A 22,669-nucleotide genomic window follows, 5' to 3' on the forward strand; every position below is an offset into this window, starting at 1 on the left:
TCATTTTATTTTACTCTAATTTGAATATTTGTTTATTCATTGATTTTGAATTCACCATCATAGGCGTCATCTATCTCAGGGACATTGATCAACCAAACAGCCTATTTTTTTGTTTGTTTGTTTTGTTTGTTTCACTCAATCACACAGAAACATTTTAAGATCGTTTAGAGAATGTTGTCAGAACATTTTAAGACATTTTTCAAAACATTTTCAGAAGTTTTAAAGCAATCTGAAGTTTTCAGATCGTTTTAAGTGTGTTTGCCAAAGGTTTTAAAATCTTTTTCAGATTGCTTTCCAAATGTTGTCAGAAAATGTTCACATCGTTCATGGAATGTTGCCCGAACACTTTCAGATCGTTTACAGAATGTTGTCAGTACATTTTCACAGCATTTGCCAAACCTTTTCAGATCATTTGCAGAATGTTGTCACAACATTTTCAGAGTATTTGCCAAACGTTTTTAAATCATTTTCACAACTTTTTCAAAATGCATTCAGTATATCATTCAGTCATTCAGTACGTAGAGTCGTTCACCTCCTCTGAATCGTTCAGTAGGCATTATGGAGGAGAGTGACATCATGGAGGAGAGTGGCATAGTGGAGGAGAGTGGGGAAGAGTGACAAAATGGGGGAGAGTGACATAGAGGGAGCTTGACATCATGGGGGAGTGACATCATGGAAATGAGTGATATCAAGGAGAAGAGTGACATCATGGAAAAGAGTGATATCAAGGAGAAGAGTGACGTCAAGGAGAAGAGTGACATCATGGAGGTCAGAGGAGTGACATCATGGGTGAGAGTGGCATCATGAAGGAGAGTGACATCATCCTCCTCCTATACAGAGGAGTGATGTCATGGGCAAGAGTGACATCATTAAGGTCAGAGTGACGTCATGGGGAGAGTGACATCATGGAGGAGAGTGATGTCATGGAGATCAGAGGAGTGGCATCATGGGGAGAGCGACATCATGGAGGAGAGTGACATAATTTGGGGGGTGACCTCACGGAGGTCAGAGGAGTGACATCATGGAGGAGAGTGACATCGTGGAGGAGAGGGGCATCATGGAGGAGAGTGAAATCATGGAGGAGAGTGACATCATGGAGGAGATTGATGTCATGGAGGTCAGAGGAGTGACATCATGGAGGAGAGTAACATCATGGAGGAGAGTGATGTCATGGGGAGAGTGACGTCATGGAGGAGAGTGACATCATAGAGAGTAACATCATGGGGAGAATGACATCATGGGGGAGTGACATCATAGTGGAGAGTGACATTATGGTAGTGACTCCAGTGTGTGTCAGAGCGTCGGAGAGGAAGGAGATATTTTGGTGGAGACACAACAGGTTAAGAAGTGGCATACGTATCTTTCAGGACCTTTAGTGGTTCAGCAGCTTTATAGATGAGACCCCAAGCCTTCAATAGTGCTGGTCTGAGTCTGTCCACCCCTCAATAACTTTTTATAGTTACCAAAACCATGTTACTGCAGAAATGCAGTATAAAAAGCCTTTGCATCACAGATAGATACTTACAGAACTTTATGAATAAAAACAATCCAAGCTCACCTTCTCCTGCTGCAGCTGAATAAAATAGCGTCTACTTTTTCCCAAAACTTCTGCAGGTTGAAAAGGGAGACAAGTGTCAGCTTTTCATGGTCTTGAAAATAATATAATGGAAATAATCTAATCCTGAATCCTGCATGGAGTTTGTAGTGAGCGCTTGGAGTACTGTGGTGCGTTTCTGGACTTCTGGGAAAAGTTCACTTGAAAATTGTTTTGACAATAAATCTGCAACTAAATGTCTTTATCTTCTCCTTTAGTCACTGTAGGTTGACAAAACCACTATTAAATAAACAACTATATTCTTGTTCATGCAGCTTGCGACAGATGCAGCTAGCTAGCTGGAGAGTGAGCTCTCTGACGAGCCAATCAGAGGGCTTGAATACAGTGACACTAATATCAAAATGTGATTGGTTGAAGCAGCAGCGTGACCGACACTAGTTTTACACTGCAGACGCCTGCAGAACTGAATGTGAAGGCCTCAGGCAGATTTCTTTACCCGGCAACAGGTGATGCTGAAAATGTGATTGGTTAAAACCTTTAATATGGAAGTACATGTCTGGAAGCAGCAGCCAGGGAGAAGCTCTGAGAAGAAGCAGACAGACCATTTGGAATTATTTAATAAGGATTCATGGACAAAATATAATCATCAGTCTGTGATTCAGATCTTTTTCTTCGGCCTGCAGAGAAGACTGAAGGTCCTGATGGTCGCCACTGGTGAAAATGTAACAAAAGTAAAATATATTTTTATCTAAAATGGAATGAACACCATCATAATCCACTGAAGTTCTGCAGTTTAGTAACAAATCAAATGTAAGTCCAGAGAGAAAGAACTCCTGGGGATTTCACTTAGAGACCATGACGTGTTAGTGTGATGTTTCTGAGGAAACCAGAAGCAGATGTGTAATAAGTTTCCACAGTGGATCCTGCAGGGCACACACACACACACACACACACACACACACACACACACACACACACACACACACACACACACACACACACACACACACACACACACACACACACACACACACACACTTTATATTATATGATTCATTCTCTGAGAAAACCACTCATCTTCAGACAGGAAATAGAGGAATATCAGGAGGGAGAGCAGCAGGAATCCACAGCACTTATTAGTTTGCTCCTTGCCTCCATATTGCTGACACCTCCTGGTGTTTGTGGGATTTCATTTACAGTGACGGTATCATGTAGTAATTTGGAACAGCAGCTGGTAAACTCTCTGCTGGAGGCTGCACAGTAGTTTTCACACACGAGATTAGCTGGTAGTCCTGCTGGGATGAACAGTGGATCAAAAGTAAAACAGTCATCCGAGCATGACTTCAGCTCGACTCCAGGATTTGCATGTTCTCCACTGGAAAGCTTCTACTTCTTCTACAGCAAAGAACTCTGTGGGGAAGATTGTAGTTTCTAGATTCTAGATTAAAATCCTGGACTTCTGGTCATCAACACATCCAGGCAACCATCTCTGCAGCAGGAGAGTCAACAAACGTAAACAAAGGAAACTTATGAAGAAGAGCTGGATGAAGGTCTGAGGAGAGAGGAGAGTGATGCTGGTGATATTTGATGATGTGGTATTTGACCACTGACACTGCAGCTTCACCACCTTCTCCTCCAAATCCTCCACCATGTTTCTTACTCTATTGTCTCTATTGTTGCAGTCCATTGCACTTAGTGGCCACACTGCCCCCTACAGGTTTCCGATAGTACTGCTCCACATACATTTGTAGAGAATTGACTGAAAGATAGGGGCTACTTGTACTTGTACATTGAGCACATCCACACAGGATCTCAGTACATCTGAGTGTGGAGACTCCTGCAGAGTGAGGGTGGAGGCTAAGGGTGGAGGCTCCAGCAGGCTGAGGGTGGAGACTCCGGAATGGTGAGGATGGAGATTCCAGCAGGCTGAGGGTGCAGACTCCAGCAGGCTGAGGGTGGAGACTCCAGTAGACAGAGGGTGGAGGCTGAGGGCGGAGACTTCAGAACGCTGAGGGTGGAGACTGAGGGCGGAGACTCCACCAGGCTGAGGGTGGAGACTCCGGAATGGTGAGGATGGAGATTTCAGCAGGCTGAGTGTGGAGATTCCAGAAGACTGAGGGTGGAGGCTGAGGGTGGAGACTCCAGTAAACTGAAAATGGAGGCTGAGGGCGGAGACTTCCGAATGCTGAGGGTGGAGACTGAGGGCGGAGACTCCAGCAGGCTGAGGGTGGAAACTCCGGAATGGTGAGGATAGAGATTCCAGCAGGCTGAGGGTGGAGACTCCAGTGGGCTCCACAAACTTTCACAAGGTCCAGCCACGTGGTGGATCTGGACTCAGGGCAGAAGGTCTCAGGAGGATCTGGTCCAAACTGAGGACCATCCTGGACAGTGTGGTTGTAGAAGTACTGCTCATTACCTGCTCAACTTGTAGGAATCAAACTGTCCTGGACGGAGCTGAGTTTTTATTGAATCTTCAATAAGCAAAGTCTCAGCAGGAGGGCAGGTTTCCTGAAGCAGAGAGATAGACGGGTCAACGCAATGTCAACTTGGAGTGAAGACATCCCTACATGCTGTTTGGACGGAGGACTGACTCCTAAAGATATGCAAAACTGAAGAGGTTTAAAGCTGGATATACTTGATTACAGTATTATGTGGCCAGGCACAACCAACCAGTCTGTGGAACAGTTCCCCCCAAAAAATCATAGTTGATGAGTTGACCTGATGGTGTGGGGTGCAGGTGGAGAGCAGCTTCTGTAGGAGAGAACCCAAAAGAGGAGGGTAGGTGAAACAATGTGACCTAGAGATGTGGTGGGCAGAGATTCATGAGGAAGGAATCCAGCCAGACATCTCCAACCACGAGCACTGATGTTGGGTTAGGTGGAGCGAAACTGTGTGCTGCTTTAGAGAAACTCTGTCATGGCAAATAGGACACATTTTGTTTGTATATGCAATGAAAAATGAGGCTTCTTCTGTAGAGACAGTAAAGAACACAACATGGTCTCCTCACCCTGGTTGAACAATGGCCTGGTTCACAATGTCTTATCAATCAACTTTATTTATAAAGTACTTTTTATACAGTGAAGTAATAAAAAGTGCCATCTGTGACAGAGACGGAAAGTTCAGAAGAGCAATGCCATGGTGCCCCATCTGTGTTGTTCATGAGAAAATTCAAGGTCGAACTTGTGTGTGCCTCAAGCCCTCCCCTTGTTCTCCATGATGTTATTAGGTCCTCCATGAGGTCCTGGATGTTCTCCACGAGATTCTTCAGGTCCTCCATGAGGTCCTTTAGGTCCTCCATGAGGTCCTCTGTGATGTTGTTCAGGTCCTCCATGAGGTCCTGGGTGTTCTCCACGAGATTCTTCAGGTCCTACATGAGGTCCTTTAGGTCCTCCGTGAGGTCCTCTGTGATGTTGTTCAGGTCCTTCATGAGGTCCTGGAGGTATTCCATGATGGTTTCCAGGTCCTCCATGAGGTCCTTTAGGTCCTCCATGAGGTCCTTGAGGTCCTCTGTGATGTTCTTCAGTTCCTCCGTGAGGTCCGGGAGGTACTCCATGATGGTTTTCAGGTCCTTCATGAGGTCCTGGAGGTCCTCCATGAGGTTCTGGAGGTCTTCTGTGAGATCCTGGAGGTGCTCTGTGGGGTGCTCCATGAGGTTCTGGAGGTGCTCCATGAGGTCCTTGCGGTCTTCCATGAAGTCCTGGAGGTGCTCCATGATAGTCTTCAGGTCCTCCATGAGGTCCTGAAGGTCCTCCTTGAGGTACTGGAGGTGCTCTGTGAGGTCCAGTAGGTCCTCCATGAGGTTCTGGAGGTGCTCCATGAGGTCCTGGAGGTCTTCCGTGAGGTTCTGGAGGTCTTCCGTGAGGTCCTGGAGGTCTTCCGTGAGGTCCTGGAGGTGGTCTGTGAGGTCCTGTACGTGCTCCATGTGGTTCTGGTCCATCCTGAGCCTTCAGTAACAGATTCCTCCAAAGTGTTCTTGATATTCAGGAGGTGGACGTCAGACTCTTCAGCCCTGTAAAGTGTTTTTATTGTCCATGTCTTGGCTGAGGTTTCATTTCTTCAGGGTGAGTCGTGCATCTGAACGTCTCTCATTGAATTTTTCTTGTTGATGAGGAGGATGAGGCTTATGTTTGGTCCAGCCTCTTGTGAACAATGTATGGAAGATTCCTTGTCAGACCTGAAGGTGGCAGCAGTGGCCATAGTCATAAAGGGCGGGGCTCATTAGTATGACAGCGAGGAGGGAGGGGCGGGGCCTATTTTTATCCAACTGCCCCAGGCCAAACATCCATCTGCTGGAATAAACAGACACTGAGTCCTGCTGACATGTGAGAGGAGCTAGAAGAGAGACTGCAGGGAGAGAGACAGAGGCAGAGAGAGAGAGAGAGAGAGAGAGAGAGACAGAGAGAGAGACAGAGAGCGAGACAGAGAGAGAGAGAGAACCAAGAGAACCAAGAGAGAGAGAACCAAGAGAGAGCGAGAGAACCAAGAGAACAGAGAGAGAGAGAACCAAGAGAACTGAGAGAGAGAGAGGACCAAGAGATCCAAGGGAGAGAACCAAGAGAACTGGAGAGAGAACCAAGAGAACTGAGAGAGAGAGAGCTGAAACAGGGAGAAAGAGAACCGAGAGAGTGAGTGAGAACCAAGAGAGAGAGAGAGAGCGACTGAGAGAGACAGAGCGAGAGAGAACCAAGCGTGAGAGAGAGAGAGAGATAGAGAGAGATAGAGAGAGAGAGAGAGAGAGAGAGAAAGAAGCGTCTCCTGCCATCATGATCCTCTGGCTGCTGGGTAACTAACTGCATAGAGTAACTACTGTAGAGAGTAACTACTGTTTAGAGTACCTGCTTCATAGAGTAACTGGTTCATAGAGTATTTTCTGTATAGAGTAACGTCTGTTTAGAGTAACTACTGTATAGAGTTACGGCTGTATAGAGTAACTACTGTATATAGTAACTTCTGTATAGAGAAACTTCTGTTTAGAGTAACTACTGTATAGAGTTACGACTGTATTGAATAACTTCTGTATAGAGTAAGTTCTGTATAGAGTAAATTCTTTATAGAGTAAGTTCAGTATAGAGTAAACTCTGTATAGAGTATAGACTGTATAGAGTAACTTCTGTATAGAGTAAATACTGTATAGAGTAACTACTGCATGCAGTAAGTACTACATGCAGTAACTACTGCATGGAGTAACTATTGTATAGGGTAACTACTACATGCAGTGACTACTCCATGGAGTAACTACTGCATGGAGTAAGTACTTAACATGTAAGTACGTAACATGTCCGGTGTCCCTCAGGGCTCCTGGGTTCTCTGCAGGCGGAGCAGCAGCTGCTTCCTGGAACCTGCAGCTTCCAGCGGGACACCTGCAGCTACACACCTGATCCTGAGCTCCGGGGCTGGAGGATGGATGAAGAAGGTACTGTCTCTAGTGTAGAGATTTCTTACCTCATAAGGATCACTATTTACGTTTTGGTTTACTATCGATAATGATTAATAATTATCAAAGATAGTTATTAATAATGTTGTTGAAATTTAATCTGATCTGTATCAGAACCTCGGAGCTCCACCTGTCTTAACAGGAAATGATAGCCAATCCAGTTATATCAGTCTCAAAAGATATACTAAACAGTTAATCAGGAATTTGAATTAATAGTTAAATTAATTACAATTACCAGAATTCACAATAAAGATCGAAGGATTTTGGAGTTCTTGACCCAGAAGAGGTCGACATTTCATTCACCTTTGTGCTCATTAATAACACAGCAAGTATGATTCCAAATTTTATATTAATTTACAATGAAAACAAATAAACACAGATTCCAACTACCTATATACAGCTTGGTGTGTGTAGGTGGGTGTGTGTGTGTGTGTGTGTGTGTGTGTGTGTGTGTGTGTGTGTGTGGAGAGAGAAAAAGAGAGAGAGAGTTGGAGGGAGTGTGTGTGTGAGATGTATGAGATGTGTGATGGAACTACAAAACAAGATGGCGGATCACAAGAAACTACATCCAAATGGAGATTATCAGAGAGCAGGAAGTCTGTCCTGGGTCTCCACCATGTGCTGGAGAACAATGGAACATGGAAGCTAGTCTTTAGCGTCTGCTTCCTGTGTGTCTCTGTTAAAGGACCATTTCTAGAATGAGTTGATGTGAATGAGACTTGCTTTGTAAAACATCAGGAGTCCTCAGATGGTGTTCAGTTACTGTATGATGTTATCTTTGATGTGATATGTGTAGGATTGTGAAGTTAGTAAGGCAAAGATTAGCATGCAGACCCTGTGTCTGTGGCAGAGCTAACTTTGGTTTACAGGTTAATAACTGCTCCTAATATCATTATCAAAAGAACTTAATCGTTGTAACAGAATCAACACATCTTCATGAAGTTAAACAGTTCTATAGCATCAGGTTTAACTAATCTCAGGTAAAGCCCAGTTGTTGTTACCACTTCCTTGAAGGAGTTCAGTTGTTGTCCTGCTGGAGGGAAGCTGGTGTCTTCTCCTGTAGTTAGCACCTCCTGCTAACTGTGGTTTGCTGGTTCTGCAGGCTGAGGAGAGGAAGATGAAGTTGATGTTTCAGGAGTCTTTCTTTGCAGCTCCTGGTTGTTCCTTTGTCCAGACTGAGGTGCTGGTCACTCAGGTCTGTGATGGTTTTACTGCTAGTTGAGGAAAACACAAAGAAGTTCTGTGAGACGTCATTTCCCTGGTCCCGTCCTGGAGAAACCGGTTGGTTTTCCTTGGTTGATGGGAGATCAGACTCTGGGCATTGATCTCTGGCTCAGGGGAAAGTCTGACCCTCGTGGTAGGGTCAGCAGAGTAGTTGAGGAGTGAAGGCCCCTGGTTGCAGGCCTCTGGCGTTAGCTGTATGCTAACACTGGGTGAGCTGACTCCAGCAATCCACCTACTCAGGGTCGACTCGCTGCAAGAGACTCTATGAGTTTGTTGAAAGTTTGTGGATTTGAAGGTGTCGAATCCTGAGAGCTTCAACCAATCAGTGTCTGGCTGAGTGCATGGCTTTCTGTCTTTTCAGCAGAAAGCGGGGGAGCATCTGCTGTGACAAAAGGTCCCCCAACTGGGTGTGATGGTCAATCACGTTCCTGGGTCCGAATTCATATGTCATGCCTGTGTATCATGACAAATGAAAATTGTCTTTCCTTAGAAATGAACAAAAGTTCTGTGGTCTTGTGAGATCCCAACACAAGATAAGCTCCTCCCACTGCCAAGATAAGCTCCTCCCACTGTATGAACATAAGCTCCTCCCACTGTCTGTAGATAAACCCCTCCCACTGTGTAGATAAGATCCTCCCACTGCCAAGTTAAGCTCCTCCCACTGTCTGGAGACAAGCTCCTCCCAATGTCTGTAAACAAAGTCCTTCAACTGTAGTCCGTAGATAAACGCCTGCCTGAGAGGCTATCGTCCACCCTCAGATGCTGTCGTCCACCCTGAGAGGCTGTCCTCCCTGTGATCTTGTCCTCCACCTTGAGAGGCTTTCCTCCACCCTGAGAAACTGTCCTCCACCTTGAGTATCTGTTCTTCAACTTGAGAGCCTGTCCTCCACCTTGAGAGCCTGTCCTTCACCCTGAGAGACTCTCTTACATCCTCAGGCTGTCCGCCACCCTGAGAGGCTTTGCTCCACCTTGAGATGCTGTGCTCCACCCTGAGAGCCTGTCCTCCACCCTGAGAGGCTATTCGTCACCCTGAGAGACTGTCATCCATCCTGAGAACCTGTCCTCCACCCTCTGGCTGCCCTCCACCCTAAACATATGACACGGGTGTAGAACGTATGACGGTGTTGTGCAACATATGATGGAGTATTGAACATACGATGGGGTGATAAACGTATGATAGGGTGTAGAACGTATGACTTGTTGTTGAATATATGACGGGGTGTAGAACGTATGATAGGGTGTAGAAAGTATGACAAGGTGTAGAACATATGACGGGGTGTAAAACCTATGATGGGGTGTAGAATGAATGATGGGGTAGAATGTATGATTGTGTGTAGAACATATGATAGGGTGTCGAACATATGACGGGGTGTAAAACTTATGATGGGGTGTAGAATGTATGATGGGTGTAGAACATATGATGGGGTGTAAAACATATGATGGGATGTAGAACGTATGATAGGGTATAGACCACATGATGGGGTGTAGAACACATGATAGGGTGTAGAACGTATAACGGGGTGTATAAAGTGTGACGAACTGTAGAACATATGACGGGTGTAGAATGTATGATGGGGTGTAGAATGTGTGATGGGGTGTAGAACATATGACAGGGTGTAGAACATATGATAGGGTGTAGAATGTTTGATGGGGTGTAGAATGTATGACGGGGTGTAGAACATATGATAGGGGTGTAGAACATTAGATGGGAGTGTAGAACGTATGATAGGGTGTAGAATGTATGATAGGGTAGAATGTATGATAGGGTGTAGAATGTATGGTGGGGTGTAGAACGTATGATATGGTGTAGAACGTATGATAGGGTGTAGAACATATGATAGGGTGTAAAACGTATGATAGGGTGTAGAACGTATATTGGGGCGTATAAAGTGTGACGAACTGTAGAACATATGACGGGTGTAGAACGTATGATAGGGTGTAGAATGTTTGATGGGGTGTAGAATATATGATGGGGTGTAGAATGTATGATAGGGTGTAGAACGTATGACGGGGTGTAGAAAGTATGATAGAGTGTAGAACATATGACGGGGTGAAGAACATATGATGGGGTGTAGAACGCATGATAGGGTGTGGAACATATGATGGGGTAGAATGTATGATGGGGTGTAGAATGTATGATAGGGTGAAGAATGTTTAATGGGGTGTAGAACGTATGATAGGGTGTAAAACGTATGATGGGGTGTAGAACGTATAACGGGGTGTATAATGTATGATGAACTGTAGAACATATGATGGGGTGTAGAATGTATGATGGGGTGTGGAACGTATGACAGGGTGTAGAACATATGATAGGGTGTAGAATGTATTATGGGGTGTAGAATGTATGATAGGGTGTAGAACGTATGACGGGGTGTAGAAAGTATGATAGGGTGTAGAACATATGACGGGGTGTAGAAAGTATGATAGAGTGTAGAACATATGACGGGGTGAAGAACATATGATGGGGTGTAGAACGCATGATAGGGTGTGGAACATATGATGGGGTAGAATGTATGATGGGGTGTAGAATGTATGATAGGGTGAAGAATGTTTAATGGGGTGTAGAATGTATGATAGGGTGTAAAACGTATGATGGGGTGTAGAACGTATAACGGGGTGTATAATGTATGATGAACTGTAGAACATATGATGGGGTAGAATGTATGATGGGGTGTAGAATGTATGATAGGGTGTAGAATGTATTATGGGGTGTAGAATGTATGATAGGGTGTAGAACGTATGACGGGGTGTAGAAAGTATGATAGGGTGTAGAACATATGACGGGGTGTCGAACATATGATGGGGTGTAGAACATATGATAGGGTGTGGAACATATGATGGGGTAGAATGTATGATGGGGTGTAGAATGTATGATAGGGTGTAGAATGTATGATGGGGTGTAGAACGTATGATAGGGTGTAAAACGTATGATGGGGTGTAGAATGTAGAACGGGGTGTATAAAGTATGACGAACTGTAGAACATATGATGGGGTGTAGAATGTATGATGGGGTGTAGAACGTATGACAGGGTGTAGAACATATGATAGGGTGTAGAATGTTTGATGGGGTGTAGAATGTTTGATGGGGTGTAGAACATATGATAGGGTGTAGAATGTTTGATGGGGTGTAGAATGTTTGATGGGGTGTAGAACGAATGACAGGGTGTAGAACATATGATAGGGTGTAGAATGTTTGATGGGGTGTAGAACATATGATTGGGTGTAGAACATATGATAGGGTGTAGAATGTTTGATGGGGTGTAGAACGAATGACAGGGTGTAGAACATATGATAGGGTGTAGAATGTTTGATAGGGTATAGAATGTTTGATGGGGTGTAGAACATATGATAGGATGTAGAATGTTTGATAGGGTATAGAATGTTTGATGGGGTGTAGAACATATGATAGGGTGTAGAATGTTCGATGGGGTTTAGAATGTGTGATGGGGTGTAGAACATATGATAGGGTGTAGAATGTTTGATGGGGTGTAGAACGAATGACAGGGTGTAGAACATATGATAGGGTGTAGAATGTTTGATAGGGTATAGAATGTTTGATGGGGTGTAGAACATATGATAGGGTGTAGAATGTTCGATGGGGTGTAGAATGTGTGATGGGGTGTAGAACATATGATAGGGTGTAGAATGTTCGATGGGGTGTAGAATGTGTGATGGGGTGTAGAACATATGATAGGGTGTAGAATGTTTGATGGGGTGTAGAATGTGTGACGGGGTGTAGAACATATGACGGGGTGTAGAATGTATGACAAGGTTGAGATGGTGGTCTGGCCCTTCTGATCTCGAGGAGTGGGCGGCGGCCTCAGTCATGAAGTTGCATGAGAATCTTGTGAAGGATGAACTGCTGAGAAATTCTTCCCAATGCTGCATGGCAACATGTTAAAACTGCATTCTTTTAAATGTCAAAATGACAATATTGTTTCAAACAGACAGGTTTCAGTTTGCTCAATGTGAATGAGGGAAAGAAGAAGAAGAAAAGGTGTTCAGATTATCACAGTGGCATTCAGCTGGTCCTGTCCACCCAGGGAGAAACGAGTTCCAATGTACAGTGACAGCTGTTCCTGGGTGTGATGCCCTCTGCACCGTGAGGCACGGTGGAGGCAGCATCATGTCTCTGGGGAAGCTGGAGCTCCCCCAGCACATCTGGCAGCAGGACAAGGAGCTGAAGGGAGTGAAAGCTATGAGAAGATTACTGTGCAGTCGACCATTCAAAGCCTTTCACCCTGGAAAGAATGTGTGTGAAAAGGTTCAATGGCAGTGAATGGGACCGTGGCTCAACGGTTCCCCAGCAGGAGGCCAGAGCCTGACCCTCATGTGGTCAGTGGTCATTAGCTCACTCAGGTTTGGATTAACATCGTCCCAGAACACTGACTGAACAGGTCAGCTCAGTTTTCATGTCCTCAGCAGTGCTGCTCTACCTGCCAACAGTTTGACCAATCAAACGCTTCAGATTAGACCAATCCGATGCTTTGGATGAGACCAATCGGACACTTCAGATTAGACCAATCGAACGCTTCAGATTAGACCAATAGGACATGTCCGATTAGACCAGGGGTCGGCAACCCGCGGTTCCGGAGCCGCATGCGGCTCTTTGGTCCCTCCACTGCGGCTCCTTGAGCCTCGGTCCCACTGCAGTTCATCCTGCAGGGACGTAAGGAGGCAAAGCCACCCAGAGCGCAGTCCCTACAAAGAGTGGTACAATGTAGGCGGGTTGTCAACGAGGCAGTGATGTAACGTCATTACAACAATAATGGCATGAAGAACGTAGAATTGTGGCTGCAGGTCATGACAGCGACTCAACTGGGATCTGAAGCTGGGAGCTTCCTGTACCTTTCACAGTAAAACCGCTGCGCTGTGGAGCGCCGACAATTCCAGGAGGTTCATTACAGACTTGTTAAGAGAGATGGAACATTCTAGTGAATTACAAAACAACTACAGGACATTAAAGCCACACCATCACACTGATGGTTCTAACAATCCAGATCTCCCACATTTATCTTCCATTTTAACAATGTTTAGCAATAAAGGAGCTGAGAGCTGCAATGCATTATGGGAGCTTCTGTTTGACGTGTTTTAAATGTAATTATTGGGGGCTATATTAGATTTGTAGTGTTGGTAATAATTGTGTTGTGTTGTGTTTTTGTTGCATAGTCCATGTAGTTTAGTTTATTAGTTGTAAATTGTCAACCAGCAGTGAAGAAGGTTTTGTGTGTAGTGTCATCCTGGCATGGTCTGCCGGTGGGACTGTCAAAATAAAATGCGTGCGGCTCTTTTGGTGTTGTGTTCAGAGCGAGACGGGTCCAAATGGCTCTTTGAGCATTTAAAGTTGCCGACCCCTGGATTAGACCAATCGAACACTTCAGATTAGACCAATAAAGCACTCCAGATTAGACCAATGGGGCGCTTCAGATTAGACCAATGGGACAGGTCCAATTAGACCAATAGGACGCTTAAGGTCAGGCCAATTCAACGCTTCAGATTAGACCAATCGGACATTTTTTCTTAGAACAATCAGACACTTCAGACTAGATCAATCGGATGCTTCAGATTAGACTAATCTGACACTACAGATTAGACTAATTGGATGCTTCAGATTAGACCAGTACGGCGCTTCATTTGTCCAGAGTGTGTCTCAGCTGGTGGATTACAGGCAAAGTGAAAGATCACTTGCAGGTGGAAGAACAAATCTCACAGCACAAAGAAACGAGCTTGTCTGCACGGCGTTGGTGTTGTTGGAGAACAAAATGGTCAAAGTCAAGTCGAGCTCGTTTTAGTTTGACATTGTAAAGATATTTTCCATCAGTAGGATTCATTACAAATGTACTATGTGAACTTTTCAGGTTCAGTGAAAACATTTAGTTCTTCTTTGAAAGAACGTGGCACCTTCCAGAGTTTGTTTGTAGACGATGCAAGTTTGTGGCCTGAAGTGAGTTTCACACGTTGAGCTGAATAGAGCGACCAGGGAATAAAAACCCTCTTCCTTGGTCATGCTGACGTCTCCAAAGAGAAAAGCTCTCATTCCGACTCAAACTGGGACTTTTGGAGCAAATACAACTGTAATGCGGTTGTGTACTGTTTGAATGACATGTTTGAATAAAAGCTCTTATTTTGAAACATGAGAGTAATTTGTTGCATATATGCTGGAGCAAAGCAACATTGAGTGTCCGTTGTGATCTCTGTGCCGTCCATCCAGTGGAACCCTAGTCTCCAGCTCCTCTATGGTCCTTCAGGTTCCTCATCTGGGACACGTCAGGAACCAACTGCTCTCCTGAGGAGAAGCACTGCAGAGACCAGGAACTGGAAAGAACCAACACGTAAACAACAATAAGGACATGAAAGACACCCGGTTGAAGATCACTAGGCTGAAGATCATCAGGTTGAAGATCACCGAGTTGAAGATCATTAGGTTGAAGATCACCGAGTTGAAGATCATTAGGTTGAAGTACACCAGGTTGAAGGGCACCAGGTTGAAGGACACTCGGTCGAAGGACACCGGGTTGAGGATTACCAGGTTGAAGGACACCAGGTTGAAGATCACTAGGTTGAAGGACACAGAGTTGAAGGTCACCAGGTTGAAGGGCACCAGGTTGGAGATCACTAGGTTAAATATCACCAGATTGAAGATCACTCGGTTGAAGAACACCAGGTTGAAGATCACTAGGTTGAAGTACACCAGGTTGAAGATCACTAGGTTGAAGTACACCAGGTTGAAGGGCACCAGGTTGAAGGACACTCGGTTGAAGGACACCGGGTTGAGGATCACCAGGTTGAAGGACATCAGGTTGGTGATCACTGGCAGTTAAGTCCTGGATTGTGCTTATCACAGAGTTGAGAACAGTGTTCTTCTTCTTTTATTTCCACCAGCAGCTTTTCAGAAGCAGAACAATTTGTGGTTGATTCTGTGCCTCCATGCTCACACTTCTGACCAGTTCCACCAGGTGTGAAATAAAGTAGAAATAATGACTAATGTGTAATATGATCTGCAGTCCAGTGAGACTGTGTCTGATTGGCTGGATCTGTTGACCTGCAGACTTCATGGAAACCAGTGGCAGCCTGTGTTTCAGAGCCAGGCTCTTCACTGCTGGTCTGAGTCAGTCCACCCCTCAATAACTTTTTATGGCTACTTAAACCATGTTACTGCAGAAATGCAGTATAAAAAGCCTTTGCCTCACAGATAGGTACTCGTGTAGCCAGAATAAATACCTTTATCAATAAAAAAAACAATCCAGGTTTACGTCTCTCCTCCTGCTGCAGCTGCATGAAATAGCGTCTGCTTTTCCTAAAACTTCTGGAGGTTGAGAAAGGAGACAAGTGTCAGCTTTTCATGGTCTTGAAAATAATATAATGCAAATAATCTAATCCTGAATCCTGCATGGTGGAGTTTGTAGTGAGCGCTTGGAGTACTGTGGTGCATTCAATGACATCTTAGAAAAGTATTTCTTGAAAATTGTTTTGACAATAAATCTGCAACTTAAATGCCTTTATCTTCTCCTTTAGTCATTGTAGGTTGACAAAACCACTGTAAAATAAACAACTATATTTTAGTTTGTACAGCTTGTGACAGATCCAGCCAGCTAGCTGGAGAGTGAGCTCTCTGACGAGCCAATCAGAGGGCTTGAATACAGTGACACTAATATCAAAATGTGATTGGTTGAAGCAGCAGCGTGACCGACACTAGTTTTACACTGCAGACGCCTGCAGAACTGAATGTGAAGGCCTCAGGCAGATTTGTTTACCCGGCAACAGGTGATGCTAAATGTGATTGGTTAAAAGCTTTAATGTGGAAGTACATGTCTGGAAGCAGCAGCCAGGGAGAAGCTCTGAGAAGAAGCAGACAGACCATTTGGAATTATTTAATAAGGATTCATGGACAAAATATAATCATCAGTCTGTGATTCAGATCTTTTTCTTCGGCCTGCAGAGAAGACTGAAGGTCCTGATGGTCGCTACTGGTGAAAACACACTGGACCACTGTGACACACTGTGCAGCTCGCTGTTGGGATGATAATGATGATGATGATGATGAGGATATGTATGAATATACATTTGATTGAATGAATTTATGATCCCAGAGGACTCTGGATTGCGTGATAGAATGTTAATGTAAAAAATTAAAAGCTTGTTTCAGTATGAGGCTGCTGTCTTTGAAGAGTCATGAATATATTTTCATATTTTGTTTTATATGTTGTTTAAATTGAAAGGCTAAAGGATAGTTTATCTTTCGCATCTAAATGTCCAAGATGCAAAATGGCCAAAACAAAGTGTGCTTGTTTTGGTGCTGGAGTGATGCTGAGATGAAACGAGCAGGATCATTTAGTTAGCTCTCCTGATGTGTGCTGGTTTACGGTCCAGCTCAGGACCACATGCATTTTGTTTGAAGGAAAATCACAAATATTTTCAAACTGTTTGTTTCCTCGCAAAGGACTTGACTTTGAACGTGTACAGTTAGTTGTTTTTGTTTGAAGGTTAAAATCTCACACGAGAGATTTGTTTTGTGAGCTGCTGGGTCAAGATGTTCCATCACATACCAACCAGCAGGAAAGAAATGTCTAGTCTTCAGTTTACCATCATCATTCTGCACAGCTGCTGCTCCTCTGCTGGTTAGCAGCCGCCACACGTCTCCTGTCACCCACAAAACACGAGTCCCGCCCAAATTGAAGCTTTGTCCTTCACCGGCAGACGGAGGAGGAGGGAGCCCTGGACGGGGTGACTGGCTTCACCCACACTGGAAATAAATAGTCTCATAGAAATGTGGACGGCCCACAGTGCTGTTTTCTGTTTGGTTGCCATGACAACCGACCATCCTGCTCTAAACACAGAAGCGAGGGAAGTTGTGGTGAAAGCCAGGAGAGACGCTCTGGGTGACTAACGTCTAAACGCCGAGCTGGCACTCTGCCCGCCCCACCTCCAACCAGGAAATACGTCTCTGACCACGTCTGACCACATGTATTCTACTTCCTGCCTCAGAAGACCGAACCCTCGAATGCTGAGGGTCAGAACTGGATCATCCACTGATCCATCTATTTGTCCTGATCGTCTCCTTCTGACTGGTCACAGTGGACAGGTTTGTCATTATCCGTCTCCTCCTGACTAGTCATGGTGGACAGGTTTGTCCTGGTCCCTCTCCTCTTGACCTCATCACGGAGCAACAGTCCAACATTCTCCAAGTTTAAGTCTGAGTCACTTCCTGTGAAGATCTCCTGAAATGAACTGAAGAGCTGCTGGACTGTCAGAGCTGCTCTAAGATCCAGGTGGACAGGTCCTACAGCAGGTCTAGAATCCTGGTGGACAGGTCCCACAGCAGGTCTCGGATCCTGGTGGACTGGTCCTACAGCAGGTCTGGGATCCTGGTGGATTGGGCTGGACCGATGGGTTCGGAGCCAATGAGCCTTTGAGGAAAGACTGACCAGGACTGACACGGGACATTCTGGACTAAATGCTCTGTCTTCACCTCTGTCTTTGTAGAGCGCCACCTGGTGCCTGATTTTCCTGAAGTCTTTTTCTCTGTCTCCTCTGTATATTTCACTCTGCTGAGTTCCCACGCTTCTCATTTACAACACTGGTCCCTGAAATCCACATATGTTGCTGCCTGGTGTCACGTGACAGCTTCACTCCCAGGAAGTGGTCAGTGTGGTTCCTAAACTACAGAAAAGGCTGGAAAAAGATTAGCATCAGGCTTTAAAACTCAGATTTTTTTCCTGTTTGGGCTGGAGGCCAATCCGGGTTCAGATGGGGCAGCGTCTGGGTCTGGACCAGGACTGCGGTCCGCCATCAGGTGACCCCCGTTCTATACCTTTAACCAATTCAGGTTCCAGGGCTAATCCCACCTGAAAACCAGTGTGAAGGCAGGACAGGTGAACAGGTCACGTGACCAGGAACTTCACGGTCCAGACGGGGTTTCTCTTGGATCCAGACCAAGCACAATGCAATGCTCTCTGGTCAGCATGTTCTTATTTTTGATGAGGGCTCGGGTCTGGGTTGATTTCAATTTCTATAAAGAAATGAAGGACTTGTTCTAATGAGAGGTGGTGTTATAAAAACACCATCTGCTTTGTGGTGTTCAGCTCTTTATTTGACAGGAAGTAGATTTTTACTCTGAACTGGCTTCGTGAACTGTTTTTTACTGGTGGAAGAAAAGACATGTGTTTTTCAAAATGATAAATAAAAGTTGATTTGAAAATCAAAAAATCTCCCTCTGTCTCTCTCTCTCTCTCTCCCTCTGTCTTTATCTCTCCCTCTCTCTCTCTCTCTCTCTCTCTCTCTCCCTCTGTCTTTATCTCTCCCTCCCTCTCTCTCTCTCTCTCTCTCTCTCTCTCTCTCTCTCTGTCACCTCATTGCTCTGAGGAGGTTAGGCTTCGATCACGAGTTTCAGGTATTGTGAAGCAGGAAGGGAGCGGCGATGGCCCTCCAGGGCCACATTTGGACACAACACCTCTGGATTGTCTTAAAAGACACAAACAAAATAGTTTCAGTGATTATTGACCTCCGTTCTGGAAATCCATTATGGATGTCAGAGGTCTGTATAAAACAATGTACACCGCAGAATAATCCAACAACACACAATGTTTGGCCACTCCAGGAACCTGTCCTTTGCGTTCTGTCATTTTTAGTCACAGAGAGGTTAATGGGGGTCTACAGATGTCCTCAGGGGCCACCTGGGGATGCTGAAGTTATAATGAAGCTTGTCTTCATCAGTTTTCTCAGTCTGACTGCTGAGGCAGCAGGAGCTTCTGTGTCAGGATTCTCTCCATCCTGCAGCCTCGTCAGGTGAACCAGATGGTCCTCCATTCCTTCACTGGCCTCAATCACCCCAGTCCTACAATGTCAACTACACCTCATGAAATACCTGAACTAAAAGTAACTTCATGTAAATGACAGAGTAGTACAGCCTTCATCAGGTCTCTGGCTCATCACTTTGAATGTTCCAGCAGAGAGGAGGTGAAGACAAGTCAGTCTGCAGGATGGTCTGGTGTTAAAGCTCCAGACGACTGAGCTCATTCTGTGTCACTGTCCTCCCGGAGGGGGTAGCTGCCTGACTGTCCTCCCACAGGGAAGAGTTGTCTGACTGTCCTCCTGGAGGGAGGAGCTATCTGACTGTCCTGAGGACTCTCCTGGAGGGAGGAGCTTATTTTCCATCGTTGCCATGAGTTTCCTGTCACAGTTTCTCTGTGACTGGATGTCAAAGCTGGGATGGGGGCCTGGACGGGGTCCAGTGAGGTCCTGTAGGGGACTGAAGATACTCCAGTGGGAGTCCTGGGGGGCCAGTGGGGGTCCTGTGGGGGTCCTGTGGGGGTCCTGTGGGGGTTCCTGGGGGGGGTACTAAGCATTATGGATAGTTACGTTACATTACATTATGGAGCGTTACATTATGCTATGGAGTGTTTTGTTACGTTATGTATCATTACGCTACATTATGTTATGGAGCATTATGTTACATTATCAGAATCAGAAAAAACTTTATTTATCCCCAGGGGGCAATTAGGTGGGCAAAGAGTGACACATAAAAGGCATCAAGAGAATGATTAAATAAGTTAATTAAATAAAATCAGAAAGCTAGTATCAACAAAAAAAGCAAGCAGATTTCTAATATTGCACAGGTCAGAGAGGTTAATTGCACATGAACAATATTGCACGAAAAAAGAAAGCGCATGTTATTGTAACCTCTTGGAGTTCAGGAGGAGAACAGCCCTGGGGACAGGAGCTGCTCCTGTCCTGTAGGGTGATGGAGTGATACCAGCAGCACATGGAGAAAGACAAAATGCTTCCGATGGATGTGTAGTAGAATGTCAGTAAGACTCTCGCTGATGAAAAAAGAATTCAGTTTTCTGAGTAGGTACATCCTCTGGTGGCAAATCCTCTGGTGGCACCTCCTCAGGAGCCCCTCAGGGTTGGAGGAGAACCTCAGTCAGTTGTCAAAGATGGTACGCAGATATCTGTATTCCTCGACAGACTAAACCAGTGAAGCGTGGATCATGGTGGTCAGTGGTGCTGCAAGGTCCCTTCGGCTGCTGGAGACGGTCACTACCATCTCCTTGGTTCTGCTGACATCCAGCTCCAGAGGGGACGTATCACACCGCTCTACAAACTGCTGCAGGATGGGTCCGTAATGCAGGGAGGAGCCGGATAGGACGACAGCAGTACTGTGTTGTCAGCAAACTTCACCAGGTGACAGTTGGGTTGTGTGGATCTACACTTGTCAGTGTACAATATGAAGATCAGAGAAGCACTCAGCCCAGTGGGGGGCCTGTAGAGGTAGGGAGAATGTTAGAGAGGTTCTTCTTAATCCCTACTTGCTGGATTCTGTTAGTAAGAAAGTCCAAGATCCAGAGTTTGAACTGACTGCACATGTTGAAGTTCTGGTGGAGTCTCTCTGCCAGGATGTGGGGTTGTAGAGTGTTGAAGGTGGAGAAGTCTGCAAACAGGAGTCTGGCAGATGTGTGTCTGGGGGGGCTCCAGATGTTTATGGATGGTATCAATGGTGAAGGCTGTGGTATCATCATCACCTCTGTATTTCCATTGAGCAAGTTGGAGCGGGCGGAGCTTTGACTTGGTCAGGGTGAGAATGTGTTGTTTGACCAGCCTCTCCATGGCTTTCATCACCTGGGAGGAGAGCGCCACCAGGTGGAGGTCCTTCAGGGTCTAGGTCAGGATGATGGTGGAGTGTTTCCAGCTCTTGGGGACAATTCCAGTGCCGATGGAGGTCTGGAACAGGTTCTGGAAAATGGATCATTAAGTTATGGATCATTACATTATGGCTCGTTACATCTATCTATCTATCTATCTATCTATCTATCTATCTATCTATCTATCTATCTATCTATCTATCTATCTATCTATCTGTCTGTCTGTCTGTCTGTCTGTCTGTCTGTCTGTCTGTCTGTCTGTCTGTCTGTCTGTCTGTCTGTCTGTCTGTCTGTCTATCTATCTATCTATCTATCTATCTATCTATATATATATATATATGTATATATATATATATCATCAGCTCATCACACTGACTCTGTCTTGTATACATAGATTTATATTTATCTCATATTATATCTATAGTCTATTCTCTTGTGTGCAACTATCCCGACTGTCTCTAAGTATTTCTACACTGTTGAGCTGCTGTGTCGACCCAATTTCCCAATGTTGGATTACTGTAATATAGTCCGATTTTATCATATCTTATACATATGCTTCAAAAAACATCCAGCCACCTCTGCGGCATCTATTATTTTTCTGCCTGAGTTGGTGTGTGTGGGACTGTATCTTCTGTCTTTTTTGCTCCTCCCAGGTTTAAAATCACTGCTCTGAGTCTCCTCCTGCTACTATGACTCTTGATGAGTTACATTTGACCAAATAAGGGATTGCAGATACAACTCTCAATCCCCCAGCCTCCCCTTCTCAATGTCATTTCAAACTAAGGGCACTTAAAGCAGCTCTCCATAAACAGTGTTTATATCCACTAAATTGTGTTGGACCTGAGTGAGTGAATATAAAGACTCTTACCGTTGACAAAAAGGCTGAATGGAAACTCTGTCCTGGGGCTTCTGCCCCGAGGTCAACCAACCTACTGTTGAATGTGAAACATCAAGGACGTGGTCATGAGAAGAACGAGCTCTCACTCAACACATTCAATCATAAGCTGCTTTGGAATTACAATGCAACTCACAGCTATAAAACTCAATAGATGCCAAACGTGGTTGTCACCTCCTCAGAGTCCAAATCACAATTTATTCAAGGCTACGAGGCGTAAATATTAGGAACTACTGCTGTCCATCATCAATGTACGCCTCCGTCAAAGATATTTTCACCAGATCAATTTGTACACTTTTATTTCCTTTATACATCCAATACATTTTAATTATATTCATTATTAATCTCGGACCTGAATTAAACCGAGATGAGCAGACTGAGCAGCTTGGTACTCTTGCACAGTGAGCAGCGTTGTTTGGACTGAGACATGAATGGAGCTTCTCAACATGATGGACTCCTGCTCCGGACATGCACGAAGGATTGAGCTCCACCCTGGAGGAGATAAGTTACTCAGCAACAGTAAAGGGACAAATCGTGAGGAGGCACAGGTGATGATGTTCCTGAAGCAGAAGTATGGTAAACGAGCTGGCGTCTCATCCCATCTATAAGGGTCTGTCTGGCAAAGGCCTACTCTCTCATTGACAAAATGGATATCAAGCTACTGCTCACTAACCATGAACAGCCGTGTCACTTGAAAAGCCAAAGTGCTACATGAAAACATCCCCGATTCAGCCGTGAAATTAGCCGACCGTACTGTCTACCTGGCAGACCGTTCCGTCTATCTGGCAGACCGTTCCGTCTATCTGGCAGACCGTACGTCTATCTGGCAGACTGCACCGTCTATCTGGCAGACCGTACCGTCTATCTGGCAGACCGTACCGTCTATCTGGCAGACCGTTCCGTCTATCTGGCAGACCGTT

The 22,669-nt window shown here is 45.1% G+C and overlaps 1 protein-coding gene across 1 annotated transcript in view; it reads left to right on the forward strand.

The window, feature by feature from the left end:
- Positions 1-5,874: 5,874 nt before the first annotated feature.
- mamdc2a (MAM domain containing 2a) overlaps positions 5,875-22,669 on the forward strand; it is a 51,110-nt gene continuing 34,315 nt past the window's right edge. The window contains exons 1-2 of the mRNA XM_080499476.1: positions 5,875-6,337; positions 6,849-6,968. Coding sequence (XP_080355602.1) covers positions 6,319-6,337; positions 6,849-6,968 — 139 coding nt within the window. The 5' untranslated portion in view covers positions 5,875-6,318. The remainder of the gene's footprint in view (positions 6,338-6,848; positions 6,969-22,669) is intronic.

The sequence above is a fragment of the Blennius ocellaris genome, assembly GCF_963422515.1.
Source record: "Blennius ocellaris genome assembly, chromosome: 7".
NCBI classification, from domain to species: Eukaryota; Metazoa; Chordata; class Actinopteri; order Blenniiformes; family Blenniidae; genus Blennius; species Blennius ocellaris.